We start from the raw sequence: 27,043 nt of genomic DNA, 5'->3' as shown, positions 1-27,043 counted from the left end.
TTGAGTTGACTGTTATCCTTCGTCCAGCGGTTGCGTAACATCACCTCGCTATTTCAAAGAAACAGACAAACAAACAAATATGTGGATTGCTTTGATTTTGCCACACAATCCTTTCTGTTTCATGGCCGAGGTATGATGTCATTGGAATCAAGCCACTTTGAAGCCGTTTGCAATGGAAACGTCTGGAATGGCAACCCTAAGGACGGAACGTCCTTTTCTCTCCGGCTTCGTCGTCAGAAGTCAAAGCCTTCAAACGGCTCGAGTGGCACTCGGCGATCGGGCCAGCACTGCCGCCCCCGCCGCCACTTTGCATCAGAGGTCAAAGGCAAAGCTGAACGGCTCCCCCACCTGCGAGGCCAATGTTGCATCATCTTCATGACTGCTGCTGCCAAAGGGATGGATTGCAAATCTTATGGTTGCCCCAGGAGTCATTGAAGAATGCGTCCGCCGGGATCGTGACACACGCACACAATTTGCTCGCTTTAGTTCTTCACGTACATCAGAACTTTGGAAGCCGCCACCGTCTTGCAATTGCACTCAAGTGACGGACGGCTGCCTCTCTCTCTCTGTCTCTCTCGGCCGCTGATAGATGGCGACCAGTTTGACGCACACTTGCAACATTTTCACACCTTCTCCACGTTCCGAAAACCAAGCTGCGCACCATGGGCCACCGGGCCTTCTGCCGTACAGCCCCTACGCTGTGGAACTCCCTCCACGACCACCCCGATCCACTGACTCTTTCAAAAGTGGACTTAACTCACCTCTTAACCTTAGCATTTCCGTAATTACTGGTTGTCGTCCAGTTGTTTTATACTTGTCCTTGTTTTGTTTTCATGTTTTTTTTTATCTGCCATGTAGCACTTTGAGATTCCTCCGAATATACAGCGTGTTATAAATATAATTTATTATTATTATTATTATCATTTTGGGATGTTGAACAGACCGCTGGTCCAGCTCAAGGTTCCTCACAACCGACATAAGCGCACTGGAAATCATCACCAGGCGAGCCGTCAATAGCTGTATCTTCATTCAATCTGTTGTCGACTCAACGTTTTCCTTTTTCTCACGTCCTAATCCTTCTAACGTTTTCCTTTTTCTCACGTCCTGATCCTTCTCTCCACTTCCAAATTCTCCGCCGTACTTCTGCCGTCTTGCGGCTGTGACTGAGTTTTCCAAAGAGCCTCGCCGACCGATTAAATCGGATATCTATTCTATGAACTACCCACGCCGTTTTTTGTTTGTTTTGTGATCAATTTATTTGATTCATTTATCATTTTATTATGAACTCTTCTACAGTATACAAATATGCACACTCACAATGTTCTGAAAAACACAATTAAGTGTGTGTCATTGACAGTTCGGCCAAACTTACAGTTCGGACTTGAGTGCGTGCTGTTTAGTCGACAATTGATTCGTGAACAGCATCGCCCAGCCCGCCGCCACGTGAGACCAAAGTGACGAGACAGAAGCCACAGCGTGAGGTGGAAACGTTTGACATCAACACACCAGGGGGTCCCGATAGAGTCCTGGTCGGACGTCGCCGGTCGATGACCTTGCTTTTTTTGTTCCTTTCCATTTCTTTTTGAGGAAGCAAATGAAGGTGTCTGATACAGACGCACACTTGGGAGCCCTGAAAATGAAGAATGCCTACGCAAGGGAAGGGAATCAAGTCGTGGAACGGATGGGGGGGGCGACTTCCCGCCCAAACAAATCCAAAACAATGTCAGGCGTCAGGTGACCGCCCCGCCCCGCCCCCTCTCCGCCTCATAAATAAAATAATCGAGTCTCTTCCCAAACGTCAGCGAGTAGTGCAAAGAGCTTTTTAGCGTGACCTCTTCACCTCCCCACCACGCTAGGTAACAACAAATCAAGTGCTGGAGTAGTTTTGGGAAAAAAACTTTTTGTCAAAGGTCATTGCGTGTTTTCTTTCACTCGCGGCCCCGCCAAGGCAACGACCATTCGGCGGTTGCTGAAGCGTTAGCTAACACTCACGTCCCGACGTGTTATTTCTTCTTCTTGAATAAGCTTTTGATTTTGGAGGAGGAGCGCTTGATTCTCTCTCCGTTGTCACTGGAGTCCTGGGAGGAGGCGCTCAGGAGCTTGCGTTCCCGCCCCACGCTGCGGCCCTCCGAGTCCAGAGAGGTGAGCGACGGGTAGCGGCCCACCGAGGCCGGCGTGCCGGCGGGCAACGTGCTGAAGCTGTACGACTTCTCCAGGACGCCGTTGTGCCCGCCCTCCCCGGGCGCCGCGCGGGTGAGGTCCGGCGACGGCGAGGTGGACGGCGGGCCCGACGGGGTGGGGGCGGGGGTGGGGGGCAGAGGAGGCGGGGTGGAGTCTCCGCCGTTGCTGCCGGCGGACGCCGGCGACTCGTGACTCTGGTTGAAGAGCAGCAATTCCTCGCGAGAAATCCTGCGCCACGGCTTCTCCAGGCTGACAAAGTGCGGCGGCTTGCGGCCCATCGACGAGTTTGGAGCGTCTGTCTCGGGGCTGTCCGAGCTGAACGTGACGTATTCGTCGTCCGCCTCGAGGGCGTAGGAGAGCGACGAGCCGGCCACGGACAGCAGGTCGGGATCGGCCGACAAGACGGAGGGCGGCGGCGGCGGGGAGCTCGCCAGGCTGCGGCGGGAGCGGCACGCGCCGCCGCTGTTGCGCGTCAACGCCGGCCGCATCAAGGTGGCTTCGGAGGAACAAAGAAAGATCCAAAAGGACCTTGTCTGTCACGTTTGATCAAAGACACTGTGTCCTCGTCAATAGCTCACCGGTGAATTGCGGGACGATGGGAGGCGTGTCTTCGTCCAGGTCGTCCACGCCGCCGGCTATGGGGTACGGCGGGACGGAGACGCGCGGCATCACCACCCAACTGTGGTCCGAGTACAGGCTGGCCGTCAGACTGGGCAGCCCCGAGTTGTTGACCACGGGGAAGCCGCAGAGCCTCTCGATCTGCTGCCAGCGGTGCAGGCGCTCCCTCAGGCACGCCGTCACCTCCGACAAGGATTTCCTGGAGAAGGGCAAAAGCGGCTTGAGTGGGACGCACTAAAAAGACCACCCCCCATCCCCACCCCACGCCAAACCTTACTTGGCCTCCAGTATCTTGTGGTCCACCTCATCCAGGGACGAGCTGTGCGCCACGTGAAGCGTTCCAAACACAGAACTTCTTTTCTTTTTGATTTTCTCTGCCTGGAAGCCAAAAGGGGATGGAAAGAAAAGCGTGGCGGCGCGGCGGCGCGCCGGCCCGGCGACGGACGCTCACCTCGTCCTTGGCGACGCAGAGTTGTAACTCGGCGCTCTGTTTCTTGATGTTGTAGTACTGAACCTCCACTTCGTGCGTGAGCTGCAGCCACGTCTGCAGAGCTTCCGGCAGCGAGCGCTCGGAGTGCATCTCCTTCTCGGCTCGCTTGAGGGCCTTTCGGACCTACGCGGGGCGGAGAGGGGGGGGGGGGCGCTTTAGGGGTTTACGTGAGTGCGAACGAGCGAGCGTGCTTCACCTGCACGAGCTCCTCCTCGGCGTATTTGAGGCGGCTAAGCTCGCATTCGGCACCCTCCCGCAGGTCCCTGAGTCTGTGGGCCTCCTTCTTGGCTCCGGTGATCTCGTCCCTCATCTTCTGCTCAAGATTCTGCTTCTCCACAATCACCGTTCGGTTCTCTTCCTGAGCCTTTTGCAAACTGAAAGGAAGGAAGCCCGTTTGGAAGATTTGCTCGCCTTTTACAGCCGGCCAACGATTCGATTGTATTTCTCTGGCTGACCGACTCTGCAGATCGAGGAGGCTTTGCTCTGCCTTTTGCAGGCTCTCCAGATCCTTCATCATCTGCCAGATGTGCACCTTGCTGGACTTATTCTGCACGTAGGCAAACCAGCAGCCGCCCACGCCGATCACGATGGAGATCATGAGGACAAAGTCTTTCACCCAGTTGTGTTGTGGACCTGAGGGGGGAAGGGGGTGGGGGGGGAGCAGCGGTGCCATTTGAAGCAGCGTGCGGGCAGCTGGGCGATCAAGTCGAGGCAAGGCGAGACTTACGCAGCGGGGGGCCGAAAAGAACCGCGTCCAGCGCCTTGAGGTTGAGTTTTTGTTTGTGGCGCTGGTCGGACACCTTGAGGTGTACGGACAGGAACGACGGCTCATTGGCGGCGATTCTGCAACGCAAAGACAGATAGATGGACATCTTTGAGGATCCAAGACCGCAGGCGCTCCTTGAGACCACCCCGCTCTTCCCCCATGTTACCCGCGCTGCACCCGCTCCGGGCAGCCACCAGAGGGCAGCATTGTAAGACGAATAGATTTGTTCACGACAAACAGCTCAAGCTCAAAAACTCACCGCGGCAATGTGTTGCCGGTCACACGGAAGTCCCGGAAGTTCTTTTCGTACTGAGGCAGCTCCACCGACTCCTTCAACCACCGTACCGTGTCTTCTACCGTCCAGTTGTGGACTGACAGACACAAAAAGTCGTACAATTATCTGACCAGGTCCGGCAAATGTGTTTGCTCTCTTTTCCGGGTGTCGTTATGCAAAGTGTGGCGTGTATTTGCCTTCACAGGTCTTCCAGCCCTTCCACAGCTCCTCCACGGTGATGTGCTGGTCCTCGCGATGCAAGTTGCTGTGCTTGTTGGTCTGATGCTGCTTCATGTCTTCCCTTATGAACTAAGGAGAGATCAGATGTGTATAGAGATCAGATGTGTATGAGCATCTTGACATGTTGATGTATTTACGGCTCACTTCTCTCTCTCTCTCTCTCTCCCTCTCTCTCTCTCTCTGTCCCTCGCTATCTCTCTCTCCCTCTCCCCCTCTGCCTCTCTCCCTCCCTGGCTCCCTCTCTTTCACTCTCACTCTCCCTCCCTCTCTCTCTCCCTCTCTCTCTCTCTCTCTCCCTCTCTCTCTCTCTCCCTCTCTCTCTCTCCCTCTCTCTCTCTGTCCCTCGCTCTCTCTCTCGCCCTCTCCCCCTCTCCCTCCCTGGCTCCCTCTGTTTCACTCTCACTCTCCCTCCCTCTCTCTCTCCCTCCCTCCCTCCCTCCCTCTCCCTCTCTCTCTCTCTCTCTCTCCCTCGCTCTCTCTCCCTCGGTCTCTCTCCCTCTCTCGCTCCCTCCCTCCCCCTCTCTCTCCCTCTCTCTCCTTCTCCCTCCCTCCCTCCCTCCCTCCCTCTCCCTCTCTCTCCCTCTCTCTCCTTCTCCCTCCCTCCCTCCCTCTCCCTCTCCCTCACTCCCTCCCTCTCCCTCACTCTCTCCCTCCCTCTCCTTCTCTCTCCCTCTCCCTCTCCCTCCCCCTCCCTCTCCCTCCCTCTCCCCCTCTCCCCTTCCTTCCTTCCTTCCTTCCTTCCTTCCTTCCTTCCTTCCTCCCTCCCTCCCTCCCTTCCTTTTATGGACCTAGAAAAGGCAGCAAGGGTTCCGCTTCCACCTGCCTGAGTTCCCAAGAGTCCTTCTTTTGAACTTCACGGTCCTGCGGAGAAGTCTTAGCCCCAACAAAAGAAATGCCAGCGTACCTTTTGCCCTTAATTGTACCATTTTGATGAGGAAAGGTTGACCAGTAGAGCACGCTCACATTTCAACCTCAGTATAATTATCGTCAATACCCAAACTCAGAGCAAAGGTGGTTCTGTTGATGGCTCCCTCCCTCCAATGTTTGCCATTTGTGATTTCAATTTCCCATCCAGTTTCAGGTTCGGGGAGTTCCCATCCCTCAGTTGTGCTCCAAAAGCATATTTGGACGATGCAAATGACTTCAGGCAACCTCACTCATTGCCAGAAAAGAAGAACCGAACGGTAAACAAAGATATCGTGAGAAGAACACGGGGAGGGGCTACAGTGGAGCGACAGGATGCTCGACTCATCGCTACATTTCACGACGAAACGGTTCCGAGACTATAAATAATCATCAATAGGCTGATGTTGGTGTTGCTTCAGGTGGACGAGACAGGCGGGCGGGCGGGTAGAAGAGTTTGATCAAAGCTTCAGCGTGATGAAATGGCTCTTTGGGGAGTTTTCTTTGGAGGTCCGAAAATGCATGCAGCCATGATGGGAAAAAAGCACGACGAGGATCACCTCGTTTTATAAAATGACCACAATGCTAAATTCCTATCAAGTCGTTGAACGCCACACCAGATGTGGAGATGGTCAGTAATGGGGTCACCTGGAACATCTTGGCGGTCCCAGCTCTAGCGTGAGCCCGTCTCGGACTCTTTGCGACACGTCCTCACGTGGACGATCCGAAATGCTTGAAACGCAGGGGATGGAAAAGTGGACGTCGAGTTGATGGATGTTCCATGACAGCAATGACAAATGCTTTCATTAGCCTCTCAACTTTTGGGCTTTGGGATGAGAACCAAAGGCAGTCAGCGCCAGTGGAATCTTGGTTGGAGGGTGTAGGGTGTCAAGCAGTGGCGCTGGGAATGGCAGACATCTTGAGAAGAAACTCGACTCCGCCTACAAAGTCCTTCCCCAGAATGGCCCCGATACAGTCGCTGCATCCAGAAGCTTTTGTCCTTCGGAGCTGCTGTCAGGGGACACGAGTCACTCGAGCTCTTCCTTCCTAAGGGAGTTCTGGGGGATTTTTAAAACGATGGTCGATCACGGATGCCTTCAAGCAAGGCGCTGTGGGGAACCTGCAAGTTGAAACTTCAAACAAGCTGTGGCGTCAATTCCGAAAGCGCAAGACCTCCTTTGAACAGTTCTTGCAAACACCTGACATGAAAAAACTAAAATCCGCCACGACATTACGCACTTTTCGAGGAGTCACAAACTTGGAAAGATGATGCGGTGATTGACCCGCACGCCAATGATAATAGTGAGCGGCTAGCTACAGCTAGCTCCTAGAGAAAGCTAGCAGATAGCTGTGAGTTTGGGGCTTGAAGTTTGGGTACCGTATTTTCCGGACTATAAGGCGCACCGGACTATAAGGCGCACCTTCAATGAATGGCCCATTTTAAAACGTTGTCCTTAGATAAGGCGCACCGGACTATAAGGCGCACCATTAATGCATCATGTCAGATTTTTAATCCAAATCAAATCATTCTCCACTTTATCTTTTATATTTCAACTTCAGATGCAACAAATGACTTTATAATCACAAAATAATGACCCATAGTCTTTTTGATTCATGATTCATAGTCTTCAGCGGGCCACTTATGATTGATTTCATGACACAATGCTTCGGGCCAGTTTCAATTTAGGAATTTGGTCCATATATAAGGCGCACCGGACTATAAGGCGCACTGTCGGCTTTTGAGAAAATTTTAGGTTTTTAGGTGTGCCTAATAGTACGGAAAATACGGTATTCTTTTTTTTTTTTTTAATCTATTGCTATTTGCATCAGGTTCTGTTCCCGTTTGGTGTTTCATTTCTATGTCAGTCCTGTCACGAGCGAGGCCTTGTCAGAACAAAGACGCAAAACAGAAGGACACTGACTCGGTAATCGGCGAGGTCACGCTGGGTCAGCGAGCTCTCGGGTGTCAGCACAAGCGGATGCCCAAAGAAAGCGAGCAGAGATTTCGAGGTGACTAGTTCGAAGTCAACTCCAGACAAACTCATTGCTTTCAACCAAATGACCCGACGTCTCAGATGCACACACAAAAAAAAAAAAGATACGTTTGCAAACCTCACCTCTACGCTCTCGTTCACTTCGATGCCGCCGTCGTTGTCGTCGTCAAGCTCTTTGTGGATGTGTCGCAAGGCCACCAGGCTGAAGCGATCCGCATCGCTCACACACGGCGGCATGACCATGAGGCACGGGTCTAGATGGACACACACACACACACACACACACACGTGGGTCAGCTCAGCCGCCCGGAGCAGAAATGTCCACTAAAGGCCTGGGGACCGGATCTGGCCCGCTGTGTCATTTTATGTGGCCCGCAAAGGCAACTCGTGTGTCAACTCAATGTTTCTTGTTAAATTACCAAAAGTGAAAATAGTCTTCCAATGAGATATTGCAATGATTTTTTTTTTTTTTTTGAAAGCTCACTTTGAAAAGAAATTAGAAAATTGCTCAACTTTTTTTGATGCCGTTGTGTGTTTGCAATAATCTAAAAAACTCGTGTCAATTTGAGTCAAGCAAGAGGAGATGTTTGACTGGACAATGAGTTTGGACCAGGGTGGCATTGCAAGTCGCCGGCGGGGCGAAAACGGCTGTTATCAAAAAAACGGTGGCGGCTCCCATTAATGACAAAATGCTACGGGGGCTGTCACACAAAGATTTCATGTGATATTGCATATTGGACTTGAATCATGTGTCATGCTTTCTTTACTTTACTGGCCAGACAGGCTCTCAGCTTCAAGCGGTCCTTGTTTAGTTCCAGTTTCAGTTTGTCAGGACTTGAAGTCAAATTACCGTTTTTTTCCATGTATAATGCGCCCCCATGTATAATACGCACCCTAAAAATGGCATGTCGATGCTGGAAAAAAGCCTGTACCCATGTATAATACGCACCCAAATTTTGACTCCTACTTAAGTCCGTAAAGGTAAAATGATTTCAGAAAAAAGATCATCTTTGGGAACAACCGGATGTTATTCTGCCGGTCAGTATCACTGCGCATGCGCTAGCAAACTCGATAGCGGAGAAATGTTTCGGATTTGTGTAGGGTACATTGTGACAGCAAACGAGCAGGTGATCGAGCAAGCGTCTGATACGAGAGCATTGTGTTCGTATGGAGCATGTTTGAAGTGAACACCAGAGAAGAAAGAAAGCGCATCTGTAATGGCGGCCTCCGCATGATATCCGGATTTATATATATATATATTTTTTTTTGTACCCATGTATAATGCGCACCCCAGATTTTAGGACAATAAATTAGTTAAATTTTGCGCATTATACATGGAAAAAAACGGTATATGTATATAAGTCGCTCCTGAGTATAAGTCGCCCCCCCACCCAAACTATGAAAAAAAACGCGACTTATAGTCCGAAAATTACGGTAGTTTGCTACGCGTTGAGGTTTTTGCACCGTTGCAGTTGTATTTTTTCTTCCCACGTGGTGTCGCTAAAAATGTAAACAAAACCAGAGACCACAAAAACGGCAGTCCTCAACTCTGCCTCAACACGAGAGCATTGTGTTCGTATGGAGCGTGTTTGAAGTGAATAGCAGAGAAGAAAGCGCATCTGTAATGGCGGCCTCCGTATCATATCCGGATAAAAAAAACAAATTTTCTTTTTTTTTTTGGTACCCATGTATAATGCGCACCCCAGATTTTAGGACAATAAATTAGTTAGATTTTGCGCATTATACATGGAAAAAAACGGTAGCTTGAATGCTATCAGACAGGCAACTCGACTCAACTTCAAAGTTGTTTAAAGTGGACAAGTATGAAAAATGAATTTGTAACGCTGCGCCTGTTCATCCGTGAAAATCGGCTGTGAATTTTATGACGATAGCACCCTGATAGTGAGTTTCTTTGTCCGCAACGAGCCATTTCCAAGTGACGGCTCACACATGCACGATGGTATGAAAAGGTTAAGGGTAAGCACGGCTGCAGAGTCGCCTTATACGGGGCACGCAGGAATGGTTGATCAAAATGTCAACGTGATGGTGGGATGAGCTACTGTGTACAGGAAGTCTGTGCTATTTTTGAAGAAGAAAAAAAAAACGGGAATTGTCTTCAATTGTAAAAGAAAAATGGATGTCTTGGGGATTTTTCTTTTTTCATCTTCTGTTTTGTCAATTGTCACCAGCTTTTTTTTACTGTTGGCCTAATTCTGTTCTGCCTGTTCACCAAACTCTTCCTAAGATACCTTCTGAAGTTTAAGAAGAAAGACAATCCTGAGATATTTTTAAAAAGCCTCATTTACAGTGACAGGTTTTTAAGTCTGTGAAAATGGCAACAACGCGAGCACGAGCCTTCTCAGTTGTCGTCTCGTTTGATCGCGTGCTGAGGGATGGTCGTGAGCAACTACGTGACAGGAAGTCACTGGCGGTGACCGGGAGAGGAGGTGGCAAAATCAAAACAGCCGGTCCCGAAAGACTGCAAAATTGGAAAGCACAGAGTTATTTTTAGCAAAGCGGGCTCCCGTTTGTCAGCAACAATGGCAGAGGTCTCCCCGCACGTGCACATGTAGTAAGCGCTCATTTACTTGGCCGGCTGTCACAAACGTGCTTCAAAAAACAGCAAAGAGTTACGCTGTCGGCCTTCCTGCTAGATGCTGTTTTTTTTTTTGTTTTGTTTAAGCGTCGCAGTGTATTTTTTTTCTCCTCGGAAATTTAACGTGACATCGCTTTCAGTTCTGGCTACAGTTCAAGCAATAACAGCCCTCTGTCCCCCTTTCCGATTGGTCCATCGAAAACAACCAGGGTGCCTGAAAGCCTCGTTAAATCATCACTAATCCTATCTTAGTCAAAAAGGCTGGAAGTTGCACTCGAGCGTCAGGTCCCGGCCAAAAACTTCCAGAAAAGGAGATGCTCTTTGCGGGCCGGATTCTGCGGGGAGCTTTGGAAAAACAGCCCGTGAACACGAGATTTGCCGCGTCCACGATCCGGGCTGTCGTGGACAAAAAGGACAACCAGACCCGGGCACTCCCGGAAAAAAGAACTTACAATGCTTGGCGACCAGGAAGCGCTGACATACAAAGCAAGTCACACGTCACGCGAGAGAAGCGTCACTCAGATCCAGTTGGATCGCATTGCTAGGATGCCACAATGTGCCCGCAGTTAGCATTCCCATGCTAACCACCGTGGTTAGCGCATCTAGTTTGAGTTCAATCCCCAAAGACGGCGTTCCAGGAGCAGGTCGGCTTTCCCTTCTGGGGTCTGCGCTTGTTAACCTGCTCATTGCTAGCGTACACGAGTCAGCACGTTAACAGCGGCGAAGCGCATGCCCGAGAAATCCACACCTCCCAGCGAAAGACGCGAGGTGACTGAAACCGGCTGGCGCGGGGCCGGAAGTTTCTCTCTACAAGAGATGGGCCACGGCGACCGTCTCGGGTGTCCGCCAAGGGCGCCGCTTTGGACGCTTCCCGTGTCAAGCGGGTGACAAGCCTCAGCAATGGCGCACACGAGTCAGGGCCGACCGACCCAAGAAACGACATTCAAACTTTGATGTCTTGAAATACGGCCGCCGGTGGAGGTCACTTCCGCCAGCCGCCGAGGGCCCGGGCAGCTAAATGCAGCGCGGTGCCAAGCAGGGGATAAACACCTTTTTATGTGTGGCTCACAACAGACGCTACTGTGTTGGGGGACACGGCAGAGTCCAATGCTTGAAGGTCCGGCGGTTAGTGCGCACTGGGACTTCCTACGACCACCTGCAACCTTGGAAGAAGAAAATTAGCACCTGGGAAAGAAGTATTAAGTCAGCCGCCTGGTGGAAAACAAGCATGGAAACCTCAGCGGTAACTTTATAAATACTCTCAGAGGGCTCTGCTCCCGGGCCTCATTAGGTTGCATAACAAGCCTAAAGACCAAGGGCCCGAGACGGACGGGGGGGATGCAGCAGCTGTCCACCTCCACGCACGCCCCAATGGGCAAGGTGGCGGCAGAACGAGGCTGACTTTCACAACGGGCCGTTAGAAAACATATTGGAACACGCTACAGTAGGAGAACACTAATACGGAGAATAATAAGTGAGACGGCCATCGGACAATCGGCCTCGTGTTGACACATGACTGGCTTTGGAGCTGCTTGACGCTGAAATGCGTCAAAAAAAAAAAAAAAAAAAAAAAAAAAAGCAGTGTACATGACGGAATAGAAACCAGAAGTTGCACAAGGCTTGATTCTCTACTTTATTTTTTTATATATATATATACCGTAATTTTCGGAGTATAAGTCGCAGCGGAGTATAAGTCGCTCCAGCCATAAAATGCCCAAAAAAGTGAAAAAAAACATATATATGTATATAAGTCGCTCCTGAGTATAAGTCGCCCCCCGCCCAAACTATGAAAAAAACTGCGACTTATAGTCCGAAAATTACGGTGTATATATATACGCCTTTTTGAAACAATCAATTATACTTAAAACCATAAAATTACCAATAAACAATTTGACTTCCTTACATTTTTAGCAAATTGCTATCATGTAGACAAGATACTTAAAAGCTGTCTTACTCGTCGTGCATGCCCAAGTTAAGCATTATGGGGAAAATGCTACGTTTGTAGCATCTAGCTCCAAGTATGTTGGAACATACTTGCGAGTACGTTCAAACGTATCTGCCCGTCCAAAAGTGTTTACTCAACGATGGCAACTCCGTACCTCTACGGAATGTCTCGCGTTCTGTTCAAATACAAGTTGTTTAATGGTTTCAAATTATTGCAACATTGACGCTAAAATTGCAGTAGCACGCCTAAGTGTTAGCATTAAGCTATAGCAGAAGAACTCCCTAATACAGTTATGTGGTTCAATTAAATACACATGTAATTGGTCTTGCCACAAAATCGAGAATCTTTGTTTACAAAAAAAAAAAAAAAAAGATGATGAAAACCCAAAGGGAATATGCTGAACACCGAACATTCGAGAAAACCCAAGGAACCAGTTTCGCTGGTTCCCAGGTATCTTCCACCTCTTGTCAATGTTAGACGTCCAAAACGGATTGTGTGCTGTGCGCCAACAGCCTGCGGTGTAAACATTTTTGAGAGAGAGAGAGAGAAAAGAAAAAAAAGAAAACATTTCCACATTAGCATTTTAAATGTCAGGTGGAGTTACCAGGAAGCCGGACCTGCCACCATTTGCGTCACGCCCAGGGGTTCTTTCGTCCTTTCAAAACGTTCTGGGGGATTTTCCCGACGTGCTGCAAGCTTTACAAAAGGACCACAACGCGACGCGGTGACCCCAAATTCCTTCACGTGTGTCCCGAACGTCGGTAAGAGTGTTATTGGCTGCCGGCGAGTTCAGGCGGCCGGTTGCCAGCTGTCATAGATCATAGCTGCTTGACGACGTGCCAACATGTCTCCTGGTCCATACTTGAGATGTTTAACCCAAATCCAGAAAGTTCTCATCAGATTGTTTACATGAGAAGACTTGCAGTACCCCCCCGATTTCAAAAAAATGCGTGTACCGTGGCTGCGGGAAGTGTATGCTTACCTTCATTTCCAGTATCCGCCGAATTGGAGCCTAGTACCGCAGAGATGACGAGTCCACGCAGCAACACGATCAGCACCGCGGGGATGATGCACATCGTGGACGTGTGGGTGGGAGAAGATCCGGCAATGGGCTAAGGCGTGGGGATCATGGGCCAATTGAGTAGTTTGGGAGATATTCGCAGGAAAATGCAGCGCTCATTGAGGTTTGGTGAAACTAATGGCCTCCACAGGTACTTTGAGAGGGGCTGCAGGCTCCCCCATGATATCAGCTGTCAACTAAATCACGCATCTGATCGTGCGCGGCAGGGGGTGGAGGGGGGGGGCGCTTACGTTCAGGAATCCCAAACGTTCAAACCGGGCCCCTTCAAAAAAAAATAAACGTTCGATCTGTGGAATCGCGAGTAAAATTCCCACGCCAGCCTCCGCGAGTTGTTGCCAAGTAGTGCCCTACTTCCACGTATAAACACGTCGGTCCCGATCCGCCTTCTCGCTTTACCACAAAGCTGCCTATTTGAAAAAATAGACAGAAAAAAAGCATTTCCTCCTCCGGTTCCCAAGGAAGCACATGGTTGATGCCCCCGGCGCGTTATTTGTTCCGTGGGTCCGCTTCGAGAGGTCCGGTGCGGCGTGGGGATCTGCATGCCATCGCCGCTAGCTCGCCGGTGAACGCGCACGGGTTTGGGGAGGGTGCGCGCGTCGATTAGGGGCGGAAGTCGTTATGCAAATTGGAAATAGGGGGCGGGGAATAGGGGAGCGGTAATACAGTAGAGCGCGTGTGCGTGTACGCGTGTACATGCGTGTGTCATTGCCAGTCTGGAAGCTGCGTCACTGCCCGGCCCGCATTTGGCTCAGCTGCTCTGGAGGTTTAAAAAAATAAATAAAAAAAATAAAAAAAAAGGCTGGTCTGTCAGAATCGTTTCCTCATCTTCCGATTGGCTGCAGCGTCCCGACATGGCATGTCGCGATTGGCTGTCACGAGGATGGCGGAGGCGGAGCTTGTACTTCCACGGCGACGACGGCGCAAAATAGACAGAAACGAGAATAAGATCTTTGTCATTGTCACATGTACAACGAAATGTATGAAAAAGTTATGAAACAAATGCAGTTATTGTTATGTGACGTTTCTTGGAACACAGCACATTAGAGAATGAATATGTGGAACCGGGATATATGGCGTGAATATCTGTCGCGCCCATGCCCAATGACGTGCATTTTAGTTTACATCCAGCAGATGGTGCTGTTTTCTTGTTTTAGCCTAGTGTCACTGTTGCAAGTACTACTGCCTAAAATGTTCAAATATTTAATGCGCTTTTCCTTTAATTTTTTTTTTGTAGTTCACATCAAACCGAGAATCTCACAAAAATAGGTCCATAATTATACAAGAGGCGCATGCCGATAGTGAACAAAGAGGAGGTAGAGGACTGAGCTTTGTGGCAAGGCTTGGTCAGCTTAAACTGGTTGAAAAATCGGATTTGTAATAAGGAACGTTCACACAGTTGGACTGAAGAGAGATGCAACAATAAAAACAGAGTGATTGGGGTTTGCCTGATAATGTCAAATGTCTCCCTTTTATAAACAGTAAGAAGCCCTTCCCCTGACCTTTTAGCAGCCTGACATGAGTTAAGAGTTATTTGACCCTTAATGTTGAACAAATCTGCACTGTGTTGACGAGCACATGGGACACTCCAGATTATCTAACCTTTATTGATCCAAGCAAAATATACATCTGATAACTCATTTGCTGTGCCGACCAGACCACTGCTCAATAAAAATAAAAAAAACATGATTATAGAATCAATAGACGTCAACTTATACATGTCATTAATTTATTAGCTCACTAAATTGTATTTACAGGATTAAACAAAAAGACAACGTATGTCCTGGGTGGCACTATAGGGCACTGGTTAGCACGCCCGCCTCACAGTTCAGAAGTTGGGAGTTCAATTCCGGCGCCGGGCTTCTTGTGTGGAGTGCATGTTTTGCCCGTGCCTGCGTGGGTTTTCTCTGGGTACTCCACTTTCCCCTCCACGTTCCAATAACACGAGAGGCCGATTGATCGCTCTAAATTGTCCGTCTTTGTGTGTGTGCCCTGTGATTGGCTGGCAACCGGTTCAGAGTGTCCTCGGGTTACGGCAGGTGGGATAGACTCCGGGGGCGCCAGTGATCTCGTGAGGAAAAGTGGCTCGGAAGAAGATGAATGAATGAATGCGCAGACAGTCCTTGCACTTCTTTCTTGGCCTTTTTCATCTTCATGTCCTCCGGACCGGGCCTCATTCCACAGCTCACCTACGCCAGTACTGAGCACATGCAGGTCATGAGCGGCAAATGAATAGAAAAAAAAAATCGCTGTCATGTTACAAATCGTCGTTAGGAAACGACTAAGCCATCTCTGGAATAGAGTACCGTATTTTCCGGACTATAAGGCGCACCTAAAAACATAAAATTTTCTCCAAAGCCGACAGTGCGCCTTATAGTCCGGTGCGCCTTATATATGGACCAAATTCCTAAATTGAAACTGCCCCGGGAAGCATTGTGTCATGAAATCAATCATGAGTGGCCCGCTGAAGACTATGAATCATGAATCAAAAAGACTATGGATCATTATTTTGTGATTATAAAGTAATTTGTTGCATCTGAAGTTGAAATAAAAAAGATAAAATGGAGAATGATTTGATTTGGATTAAAAATCTGACATGATGCATTAATGGTGCGCCTTATAGTCCGGTGCGCCTTCTATAAGGACAAAGTTTTAAAATGGGCCATTCATTGAAGGTGCGCCTTATAGTCCGGTGCGCCTTATAGGCCGGAAAATACGGTAAGTGAAAAGAAAGACGGTCATACGGGTGACATTCATGCTTATATTTTGTTTTTAAAAATTAAGTGTTGAAAGGATGAATCAGCGTAGGCGGGGCCCAACCATGATAGATTTTTTTTTTTTGTCAGCCAATTCTTGGTGAGAAATTTCAATAACCGAGTAATCGGCCGATGAATAAAATCTTTTTTGTTTCTTTTTTGAAGACCTTGTGTTCCTGTCTACATGACGCTTATGTCATTTGAGTTCAACCCTTGCCGTCCGAGAGTGCGTCACTTACTTGAGCAAACTTGTGAATCTGTTCGACCACGGCGGCGAAGAGGGCCCCCACGCTTTCGTCGATCAGACTCTGCATGTAATGCACAGCCTCCTCGTCCGATAGGTCCAGCCGGAACTTGTCCTGCACTTTCTTGACTGTCTTGTCGGGCTCCAAGGCAATGTCGGGAATATTGGCGTCCACCATGAGGGAGAAGAGATTGAGAATCAGGTTGGAGTACCTGCGCAGGTGCAGGAAGGCGGTGTAGCACTGCTTCCGGAACTCCTGGTACTGCTCGCTTTGCATGCCCCCCATGCCCTCCACCATCTCCTTGCTCAGCTTCATAGGCGGCGGAAGCGGCTTGGGATCGCGGCCCAGGATGTAGCCAAAGTCGATATGGAAGAGTTTCCCTGGAGGAGGGCAAAGGTGGAGAAGCTATTGGTGAAACGCACTTTGGGGTGGGGAGGACTCTCGGGACCGTACCGGTCTTGGTCAGGAGCAGATTGTCCAGATGTCGGTCTCCGACCCCCAGGATGTAAGTGATGACGCAGTAACCGGCTGAAACGCAGCAGAACCGCCATTGAGATCGGCCGTCCTCAGATGAGTGGTCCCGAAGAAAACAGACTCACCGCAGCTCTTCACGTAGGTGTCCATCACCTCCGGGCTGATGCCGTACGGCCCCTTTTCACTCGGCGCATGCTTCCTGAAGAAGCTCTAAAAGTGGCATCGGCATCTCGTCACCAGCGAATCCACACCACTTTGAAATGATTCCGTTTGATGACAAATAATAATAACGCATCTCTGATGCTCTTAGTACACTAAGACCTTTGGAGAAGAGCTTGGACACGATTTCTTTTGAGGCCGCGACGCGTTGATGCTAGCGCGGACTAGCAATGTGCTAGCATCTCCAACGATACGGTGTCGGATGCGATACTGATCAAACGCGAGTGGCCCTGACCTGAATGTTGCCTTCCGTTGCCAGCACTTCGGCCACTGGAACCGACTGGACAAACTGCATGAAACCTGAAAAAGAACAATAATAACAATCTTGAATGACTGAGCCACGCTCCTTTCCTCCGCTGTCGTCGCTACCATGCTTGGTGCTGGTGGCTAACACTTTGTAGGGCGTCAACTTCAGGTCCAGGTTCTCCTTCCTTAATAACTGAAACAAATATATAGTGTCATTACTGACACAACACAAATAATACATTGGTTTGTCGATGTTATTTAGACATGCAAAAATGATTTGTATGAAAAAAAAAGAGAAAACAACTGTTGTATTGTGTCGTACATCAAGTTAAAAACTTCAAAAATGTTTTTTTCTTTTTTTGCCAAAGGTATATTGACATTATTTCGACTTGTAAAAATGAGTTGTATCAAAAAAAAATGAAAACAGTTACCGTATTTTCCGGAATATAAGGCGCACCTAAAAACCTAGAATTTTCCCCAAAGCCGACAGTGCGCTTTATAGTCCGGTGCGCCTTATATATGGACTAAATTCCTAAATTCAAACTGGCCCAAAGCATTGTGTCATGAAATCAAGCATAAGTGGCCTGCTGAAGACTATGAATCATGAATCAAAAAAACTATGGATCTTTATTTTGTGATTATAAAGTAATTTGTTGCATCTGAAGTTGAAATAAAAAAGATAAAATGAAGAATGATTTGATTTGGATTAAAAATCTGACATGATGCATTAATGGTGCGCTTTATAGTCCGGTGCGCCTTGTATAAGGATTACGTTTTAAAATGGGCCATTCGTTGAAGGTGCGCCTTATAGTCCGGTGCGCCTTATAGTCCGGAAAATACGGTATATTGACCGTATTTGTAAAAACGTATACAGAACACACCTACGTAAATCAAGTTGAAAAAATTCCAGAATGATTTTTTTTGCCAAAAGTCATCAGACTGAAATGTCATCAACGGGTAACAATGAAAGCGGCGTGCGAGCATGTACTTTATCCATGAGCGAGATGATTTGAAGGATAAGCTGATCCTGTCTCAGGTCGTCGCCGTGTTTGAAGATGACCGAATAGGTGGTGCCGGCCTCCGTTTTGAAGATCAGCTTGGCGGGCATTAGCGCGCTCTGATTGGAGAGAGCCGAACACATGAGTAAGCTGCCGGCGTCCAAATAGCCCCCCCCGAGAAAAAGGTTGGAGAGCAAGAGCTTTTGTCAGACCTTAAAGAGCGTCGCCGTCTCGGGGACGATGCCTCTGATCCGGATCTGAGGCTCCAGCGGGAGTGGGATTGGCTCGATTTCCGAGAGGTACACCTTCTCGTTGTCGGCCAGAAGCGTCTGCAACCGCTCAGTCTGAAGGGGAAAAAAAAAAACGTGCACAAACGACTATTATGACCTCGTTATTAGGGTTACCTAGCAAAAAAGGGAAGACATGACCAGATTTCCATAACTCACGTCACAAGAAGGTGCAGCTTGGCAGATAACATCAATAAATATTCCTTAAAAAATATGTTGTAAAAAAAAAAAAAGACCCCAAAAAATTGTTGCCCTGGGTCAACGCTAACACTCAACGGGGAAACAACATAGGCTAACAGTTAGCATCTATCTGGCAATGTTGCTGCCGATTAACACGAGGATATGAACGCAAACAGAAAAGCAACACGGGGCGTTTATTTGTGTTCCTCTTTAAATTGACAAAAAAAAAAAAAAAGGATATTTGGTTGATATCAATGGGGAAAGCTGATTTGAAATCCCAGTGTGGCCACGCAAAGAAATACAACGCGTTCCTTCCGAGGGATTATTTTCAAGGTACGTCGTATTTTGCTGCACCTTCTTTTTGCGATTGCCGCTCTCCCTCTGCACAGCCTTCATCAACTGCACCAGCCGGTCCACAAAGGTCTGCTGGGTGGCTAGGAGCGAGCGCATCACCCTCACGCTCTTATCGCCCTGAACATGAGGACCGGGGGTTAGCGAAGGAACGGGCCACGATGGTCGAGGGCCACTTTGGTTGGCGAACCTTGAGCAAAGCTTGGCTGAAGCGCCTCATGACGTTTAGGTACATCTCGTGAGTCTTGGGGTCTCTCTGCTGCGTGTCCTGGTCCTCGCATTCCACGATAACGTACCTGAGGAGGGAGGGAGGGAGGTAGGATAACAGGCGGGTTAAAACCTTCACAAGAGATGCGCGCGCCCACACAAACACACACATACCAGTACAAGTAGTTGGCCAAGGTCGAGTTCTTGCAAGCACGCGAGATGAGAAATGTGCACAGGTCTTGCTGCAGATGAGAGACACATTTGGTCTTCTTACTGTGGGCAATGTCTACACACATCGTGAACACTGAGCAGAAGTGAAAATGTGCCTAACATTGTGTGTAATGAAGGGGTCACCCTGCCCTCCAAAAAGTATTTCTGTTTTATATCCATTTTAAAGATTTATATCAAATCAAATCAAGATACCATATTTTCCGGAGTATAAGTCGCACCAGCCATAAAATGCATAATAAAGGAGAAAAATATATCTAGAAGTCGCACCATTTTTCGGGGAAATTTATTTGACAAAATCCAACACCAAGATTAGACATGAATAGACACTAGACATGCGATTAAGTGTAAAAATGACATGTGAAGTGATATAATAATGTGTTAATAATTTCACATATGGGTCCCTCGTGAGTATACACCCCCGGCCAAACTGTGAAAAAAAAAAACTGCGACTTATAGTCCGGAAAATACAGTAAAGTAACTGTCGATTCATTTAATAATCATCGGTTGCTTATTTTGTCAATTTACGAATCGATCAAATTTTTATTTTTTCCTTTTCATTGCTTTTTTCCCAGAAGAAGGGCATCATTTTAAATTGACAACAGAAAAGATACACAGTTACGATGAAGTTACTGCTTTGGTCTATAACATGTTGTTTTCCGTTACTGCCTTGGTCTGTAACGTGTCACAAACATGTTGATCATTGTTTTCCAAAGTTAAAACGGATGTTTGCATTTATTCACTTACCGTTTTTTTCCATGTATAACACGCCCCCATGTATAATACGCACCCTAAAAATGGCACGTCGATGCTGGAAAAAAGCCTGTACCCATGTATAATACGCACCCAAATTTGGACTCCTACTTAAGTCCGTCAACGTAAAATTATTTCAGAAAAAAGATCATCTTTGGGAACAACCGGATGTTATTCTGCCGGTCAGTATCATTGCGCATGCGCTAGCAAACTCAATAGCGAAGAAATATGTGAGACTCTCAACGGGATCACCAATATTTGAGTGATGTTCCAGTTGTTTATCACAATTATTTATTATTATAATAATAATATATATATATGATTATTTATTTATCATTCACAATTTAAAAAAAGAAAAATAAAATAATTAAAAAAATAAATAATTGTACCCATGTACAATGCGCACCCCAGATTTTAGGACAATAAATTAGTTAAATTTTGCGCATTATACATGGAAAAAAACGGTATTTTCATTCAACACAAAGACAAACAGTCTGCTTCCATGGAGGACTGCACAAATCGGAGTATTTACTGAAGAGAGGGTGAAATTCCAAGAATTTGGATGCCTCTCAATTAAACAGAACCTTTAATCTACTCTTGAAAAGAATTATCCATCTGATAATCGATTGGTTATCAATTCTTAGTTGCACCTCAAAAACGTTCTGTGATACTGGTTTTTGTTTTCTAAATACCCCAGTTGCTTCGTTGACGCAAACTGTGCTTTTGATCCCTACCTCGAGATTCTCGCCGTCTGCTCCTTCTTTGCCCTTCTGCGCGGTGGTGACGGCTCCACATGTGGCCGTCAGGATCTGGGAGCTGCGCCAACAATAAACAAAGTGTGAAAAGGTGGGCCGAGGGCAAACCCGTGAGATTCCGCCCGGGGAAATTTGAATACGCAAGCGGCCCGTGTGCAAAAGACAAATAACGACGGGTCAGGCAGCATTTCCGAGTTAAATTTAGGCCGAGAGCTGAATGGCGGCCAAAACGCGGCAGCGCTGACCTGTCCAGCGCGGAGTCATCTGAGAGTCCCTGGGCGTCTCTCTTGCTCCCTGGCTCCAGGCCTCCTTGGATGTCACTAAAGTTCTCATACTTGAGAGCCTGCACCAGCTGGAGAAGATACATGAGCAGGTCCTGCAGGGTGTGCGAGGCAAAAATGAAAGCGTTTGCCAAGTCGCGATTAAAAACACCAAAGGAAGTTCCTTCTGCCATCTCAACGACAGCATTTCGTAAAGAAACTTTGAACGATTGATCGTTCTTCGCCCGGCAGGTACCTCGTCGTCGGCCTGCTGCAGCCGCGCCACAGCGTAGCGTCGCACGGTCGGGTTGGTGAACTGCGAGGACAGCAGCTCCAGGGAGTCCTCCACGTCCATAGGCCTCCATTTGCCAAGCAGCTCCAAGGCCTGCTTAGCCTCCTGGGGCAGATCCCAGTTGACGCACTTGAGGAACTTTGTCAGCGCCTGCGGCACAAGCCGATTAAGAACTCTGACGGTAAAGAAAGCGCAGCGGGATGCAAGGGTGGGGGGGGGGGAACCGACCTTTTCCTGAGTGGTGAGGTAGTATCGGAACTTCCACACCAGGTCCTGCTCTTCCGAGCTCAGCTGCTTGGTCGGAGGGTAGCTCACGATGATCTGTTGACGCATGTAATTAGTCCGCTTCCTTCATAGCAAATTATTCATTATTAAAAAAAAAATAAAAAAAATAATACATTCAAAGAAAATCAAAAAGAAATTAAAAAAAAACATCTAAATAATAATAAATTAAAAAAAAGCTTCATGGACAATTTGAACATTTCATTCAGTGATTCCTTGCCTAACACGACAGGGAGACCAAATGAAAATGAAAAAACAAATCTTTTGTTTTAGCAGATGCTTCAACTTGAGTCACACATTTTTCCAAAGAGCGCCTCATCATCCTCATGGCAATTCAACCATCACGTAAGTTTTCAAAAACAGCCAAGTCACACATGATGAAGTGACGCTGACAACTTCAACAAGATGAGACTCGTTTAACATAAAAAAATAAATAAAAAAAAAACGTTATTGTCGTGGAAAAAAAAAAAAAAAAAAAAACTCCAATGATTTTTGTGAAGAAATGAAGAAATTATCCATGGAGATTGATCTAAGATTTGACATGACAATCACATCAAATCTTGGCCAAAAGCGAATGTAGGGAGGAGTCATCAATTTGCCTTGAAGGTCATTTTGATCTTCAACGTAAATATCTGGTTAGAAGGCGGTTTGGCAACTTACATTGAGCTGGTCCCGCGTGGCGGCGTTGGGCTTCAGGTCATGGTCGGAGGGTCCGCTGCGGAGGCTGCGGGCCAGTTTGTGATGCTTGCTCTCCACTAGGTTCTCCTGAGACGGGCAAGGGCTTAGCACAATCACTGCCGACGTCTCCCCTCCTTCACCAAATGCCCGTTTCGGATGTGCGCGCGTGCTCACCATCCCCATCTGCGGGTCAGGAACTTTGACGATTTCACAGCTGGGGAGCGTGGGCGCTGCGTCGTCGCCATCCTGAAACAAACAATCTTTCAATCCAACCGATTTTTCCTCGTCCTCGGGACATATTATGGAACATCCACTTTATATACGCACCGAGACTCTCAATTGTCCGCTCCGACCGGAGTCGTCACGGTAAGAGTGGGTCGACGAAAGCGAGCTCACCTTTTCATAGTAGACAATGCTGTATTCTTTGTCGTTGGTTTTCACTCGGGGAAACTCCACCATGAGGTACATGAAATTGGAGCTGCGCTTCTCGCTCTGGCAAAAAAAAAAAAAAAAAAAAGCCACACGTTACGTTGCCGAGGGACGCTGCCCACAAAACGCGGTGTGGCAAAGTCACCTCGTTGATCATCTCAATCTCCCTGAAGGTCAAGCGGTCCAGCCAGTCCACCTTGACCATGTGGCCCTGCCGATGGGCCTTTGTCAGCTGCGTGGGGAAGAGAGGAAGCTGAGCGCTGTCGCAAAGCCGCGACGCATTTTCGCAATTCAGGCCAAATCGTTCCGAGCGTGGCATCATTTGTTAGCGAGCACAAAAAACAAATACCTTGGCAAGTCTGCCCATCTGGTCCTCGGTCACATTGTTGCCGGTGCGTCCCGGCGTGGTGGTAGCCTCCGCGCCGTCGCCTTCCACGCCGGGCCAAACCTTCAGGTCGTGCATCCCTTGTCGGAACATTCTGCAGGGAGACGGGGGGTCATTTTTGGCCTGCGCCCATCCATTTTTTTTCACGTCTTTAATGCAAGATATAGAGCCAAGGTGGGGCGCAACATCCCAGCGCATTAACAACTCACCCGTATTTGCCAAACAGTGTGACCGTAGTACCCCCGACAGGGACGGCTCGTCCAGGTCCATAGATGTCCCACACAGTGAGGGCCACCTGGGCGCTTTGGGGCAGGTCTGGATACTTGACGGGTAGCCGCAGCCATTCGTTCCAACTGCGAGAGAGAATGAGGTTGTTGTTGTTTTTTTTAGGGCAACCAGCTCAGTGGAAGAGTGGTAGAGTGGCCGCCCTGAGACTGGAAGCTTTGGGGGTTCAAACCCCAGCCGGGTCATACCAAAGACTATAAAAAACGGGATCCATTGCCTCCCTGCTCGGCCCTCAGCATTAAGGGTTGGAATTGGGGGGGGGTTAGATCACCAAATGATTCCCGAGCGGACCGCCGCTGCTGCTCACTGCTCCCCTCTCCCCCAGGAGATGGATCGAAATCACCCGGGGATGGGTTAAACGCAGAGGACACATTTCACCGCACCCAGATGTGTGTGTGTGTGTGTGTGTGTGACAATGACTGGGACTTTAAAGTTCACTTTAAGGCACGGAGGCCAACGTGCACGTCGCTGGACTCACTTCCAGCGCGTGCTGAAGGCCTTGTAGGAAGTGCGGACGGGCAGAGCCAGAGGCTTCCCTTCGGCAAACACTTGGCAAGTGACGTAGAGGTCCGAGCAGTGGTCCTGGTAGAGGCCGGAAAAGCGCAGCATGGGGTCCTCCAGCAGGGCTTTGTAGCTTTTCTGCTCTCGCTTGCCTTCCAAACTGCCTCTGTTGGCACATGTAAACACACAATCACAAACACGCACAAAAGGGTCGGTTGCGGTCTCCAGTCGCAAACACACACAAAAAAAAAAAAGGGTCCGCAGAAATCTCAATAACGGTATACCCATTTAGGTTAGTGATTTAGGGACTTTTATGCAAATTCGGGGGGGCAGTTGTGACTTCACGAACGCCTCCCGTTAATTCGTTGTCATGTGAAACCAGAAGACCCGCGTTGCCACCCTCAACCAGAGGCGTGCAGCCAAGCCGGGGTTAGGACTCCCTGCGCCCCGGTTGAAAAAAAAAAAAATCGAGCTTTTTCGATTCTTCATTTTCATGCCGTTTTTTTCTTTCGGTCTTGCGCGAATGTGCTTGCGCTATTCTTTGTGCGCGATGTTATCCATTCACCGTTTGCCTCCCGGACCCGGATGTTGTTTTAGCGGTCAGCGAACGGCGTGGGTGATTTTTTTTCCGGTGGGCGCGCGCCCCTACTGGAAAAATTCCTGGCTACGCCTCTGCCCTCAGCTAACACCGTAGTCACTGTTTTTAAAATTAAGACCTAGAAGTGTTATTTCTATCATACAGCTTTTATTTATTTGGCAGCTTTTATTTATTTGGCAAATACGGGTTAATTCTGTCTTTACTACGTTTGCGACTTGCGCACAGATTCGCCGCCCGCCGCTATACGAACGGAACTCCGTCGTAAAACGAGATTGGTATCGAACTATCTTTAGATTTAGATATTTAAGAATAAGGAAAGAATCATATAGATGTCACAAGACAAATAAATGTTTCGATATAGCAAATTATCCTCCACCAAATAGCTGTGCCTTGTGTGCCTTAAGACGACGACTTACATCTTAAGTTGAACATTGATGTCCAGGTCGCAGCTGTAAACGTAGTTAAACTTGTCCGTGTCCATTTTCTGGCGAAGGAAATCCACGGTGCGTTCTTGTACCCGTTTAAAAATTCAAAGCGTCGTTGGAATGAAAACGCAACACTCGCACTTTTAGCGCACGGCTCGAGCGTCACATTGAATTTCCAAAAGCACTCAAAACGCTCGACACCAATCCCTCTCGCTTGTCCGGGTAAGACTTTAGCGTCAGCTACAATGCCTCGGACCGGCGCCACAAAATGGACGCTAGATAGTCTTAGTCGACACCAGTTTCTCTATTACATTCAAATCGTGTATCAAATGTGTCATTCGGAAAGCCCTTTCCGGGGCTTAATGAAATTTCACCAACACAAGAAAGAAACCAGCAGCCGAGTGGAGATAGCGATAGCTGCTGTTAGTCCAAACCAGCCAACTGTCGATGCGGCTGTGAATAGATTTTAAAAGAGAAAATCGATCGATGCAATCTTAGTGCGATTAGAATCACTGGCGAGACGAAATGGAGGAAGTGGGGAAGGAGGAGGCGGGGTTTAACGCTCAAAACAAACTTGAATTTAAAGTGACAGTACCAATGTATTTGGCAATGCCTCGGGGATTGTTTCTCGGCTTGCGACAGAGTAAGCCAGAAGTAGGGCCAACTACTTTAATTGACTAAATACATATACCTCTGGAAAAGTAAGGCATTTATGTTAGGTTAATTATATAACTAAAATCAAAATGAATCAATATATGAATGAGTTTAGAAATACCTCTGCCGCTGCAAATTGTACAAATGGAACAACTATAAAACCTTAGCAATGTAATGTAAACAAAAGCTGAGCCAACATTTCCAACTGGGCTCCATGTGGGTTTTAACATGGACATATGAAGATGGGTTTCATCTGGTTAGGCTCTTGGGTTCCACCAGGGAAACACCTGTAATAGCCCACATGGTTATGTATGGGACCTTGTATGGGTTTCCAACTGAGGTGCTTGTTGAATATCTGTTTTGTCAAACAGCCTCTGATGTCTCTGATGCCTGTTTGTTCAGATTTATCAAACAGTCCCAGGCAGGGGTGCATGAGTGTTAAAAAAGATAGATACCGTTTTTTTCCATGTATAATGCGCCCCCATGTATAATACGCACCCTAAAAATGGCATGTTGATGCTGGAAAAAAGCCTATACCCATGTATAATACGCACCCAAATTTTGACTCCTAAGTCCGTAAATGTAAAATTATTTCAGAAAAAAAGACAATCTTTGGGAACAACCGGATGTTATTCTGCCGGTCAGTATCACTGCGCATGCGCTAGCAAACTCGATAGCAAAGAAATGTTTCGGATTTGTGTAGGGTACATTGTGACAGCAAACGAGCAGGTGATCGAGCAAGCGTCTGATACCAGAGCATTGTGTTTGAAGTGAACAGCAGAGAAGAAAGCGCATCTGTAATGGCGGCCTCCATATCATCTCCGGATAAAAAAAAAATAAAAAATAATTTTTTTTTTTTGTACCCATGTATAATGCGCACCCCAGATTTTAGGACAATAAATTAGTTAATTTTTGCGCATTATACATGGAAAAAAACGGTATATATATACTCAACCAAATGCATAGAGAGTTCATTTAAAAAAAAAAAAGTGCCTTTTGTTTTTAAATTTAGCAAATATTTGTGGTAAGGATGAACCGAACAATTTAGTTGCCACTGTTTTTGAATCAGTCAAAAAATGATGGGAAAAAAAAACCCTGAATCGTAATCACTCGCTTTTATTTTGAAATTTTTACAACAACAGTGAAAACCAACATTTTTGTGACAGCAGTGATTGATTAAAATACTGCAATCAGTAATCAAAAATTCAATAACTGGATATAAATCGACATGATATACAGTGAATTGTAGATGCGGTAACGTGCCGTAGAAATAACGACAGTGAAATCCAACATTTTTCTGACAGCAGCGATCGAGTCGAAAACTGCAATCAGTAATCAAAAATGCGATAACTGAATATAAATTGACAGTGAATTGTAGATGCGGTAACAGACCACAGAAAATGATGGAAAAATACTGGATTACCCTTCCAGAGACATTTCTACAGTCGCAGACATCATTGGCAGTAACAT

The 27,043-nt window shown here is 47.6% G+C and overlaps 2 protein-coding genes across 5 annotated transcripts; both read right to left on the bottom strand.

The window, feature by feature from the left end:
- Positions 1–1,230: 1,230 nt before the first annotated feature.
- On the bottom strand, positions 1,231–13,778 carry stim2b (stromal interaction molecule 2b). 3 transcript variants are annotated; one of them, XM_061274516.1, is made up of 12 exons: positions 10,055–10,508; positions 9,822–9,945; positions 7,590–7,720; positions 4,527–4,638; positions 4,315–4,426; positions 4,017–4,132; positions 3,745–3,922; positions 3,486–3,663; positions 3,251–3,412; positions 3,077–3,177; positions 2,760–2,998; positions 1,231–2,677 (listed from the first exon to the last, which is right to left on the bottom strand). In XM_061274516.1, the coding sequence occupies exons 3-12, from the start codon at positions 7,707–7,709 to the stop codon at positions 2,004–2,006; spliced, it is 1,992 nt and encodes a 663-aa protein (XP_061130500.1). In that variant the 5' UTR covers positions 7,710–7,720; positions 9,822–9,945; positions 10,055–10,508; the 3' UTR covers positions 1,231–2,003. The 3 variants fall into 3 exon arrangements, with proteins under 3 accessions (XP_061130500.1, XP_061130480.1, XP_061130489.1); XM_061274496.1 differs by lacking the exons at positions 9,822–9,945; positions 10,055–10,508 and adding an exon at positions 12,990–13,778; XM_061274505.1 differs by having other exon boundaries at positions 9,822–10,508.
- Positions 13,779–14,664: 886 nt separating this feature from the next.
- On the bottom strand, positions 14,665–25,374 carry pik3c3 (phosphatidylinositol 3-kinase, catalytic subunit type 3). Of its 2 annotated transcripts, XM_061274473.1 has the most exons (23): positions 24,911–25,374; positions 23,874–24,062; positions 23,320–23,463; positions 23,075–23,204; positions 22,871–22,957; positions 22,693–22,788; positions 22,471–22,542; positions 22,279–22,383; positions 21,565–21,657; positions 21,301–21,486; positions 21,030–21,160; positions 20,764–20,845; positions 19,223–19,290; positions 19,032–19,137; positions 18,845–18,961; positions 18,236–18,367; positions 18,014–18,142; positions 17,149–17,218; positions 17,015–17,079; positions 16,686–16,770; positions 16,540–16,614; positions 16,081–16,466; positions 14,665–15,285 (listed from the first exon to the last, which is right to left on the bottom strand). In XM_061274473.1, the coding sequence occupies exons 1-23, from the start codon at positions 24,973–24,975 to the stop codon at positions 15,271–15,273; spliced, it is 2,628 nt and encodes an 875-aa protein (XP_061130457.1). In that variant the 5' UTR covers positions 24,976–25,374; the 3' UTR covers positions 14,665–15,270. The 2 variants fall into 2 exon arrangements, with proteins under 2 accessions (XP_061130457.1, XP_061130467.1); XM_061274483.1 differs by lacking the exons at positions 23,320–23,463; positions 23,874–24,062; positions 24,911–25,374 and having other exon boundaries at positions 22,871–22,985; positions 23,075–23,183.
- Between the last annotated feature and the right edge of the window lie 1,669 nt (positions 25,375–27,043).

This window comes from Syngnathus typhle, linkage group LG1 (assembly GCF_033458585.1).
Source record: "Syngnathus typhle isolate RoL2023-S1 ecotype Sweden linkage group LG1, RoL_Styp_1.0, whole genome shotgun sequence".
NCBI lineage: Eukaryota > Metazoa > Chordata > Actinopteri > Syngnathiformes > Syngnathidae > Syngnathus > Syngnathus typhle.
Note: the sequence above shows the minus strand (reverse complement) of the source record. Positions and strands in the feature narration are given on the sequence as shown.

Bases quoted from the DNA above. Each gene is read 5' to 3' on its own strand.
- pik3c3 (XM_061274473.1), bottom strand. From the start codon at position 24,975: ATGGACACGGACAAGTTTAACTACGTTTACAGCTGCGACCTGGACATC. The intron at 18,368-18,844 runs GTGCAGCAAAAT...TTTCCCCTTCAG, and splicing joins GCGGCAATCGCAAAAAGAAG to ACTGAGCGGTTGCAGACGCT. The intron at 17,219-18,013 runs GTACATGCTCGC...TATTTGTTTCAG, and splicing joins TCATCTCGCTCATGGATAAA to TTATTAAGGAAGGAGAACCT.
- stim2b (XM_061274496.1), bottom strand. From the start codon at position 13,083: ATGTGCATCATCCCCGCGGTGCTGATCGTGTTGCTGCGTGGACTCGTC. The intron at 7,721-12,989 runs GTAAGCATACAC...GTGTCCATCTAG, and splicing joins GGCGGATACTGGAAATGAAG to ACCCGTGCCTCATGGTCATG. The intron at 2,999-3,076 runs GTAAGGTTTGGC...GCCCTTCTCCAG, and splicing joins CACAAGATACTGGAGGCCAA to GAAATCCTTGTCGGAGGTGA.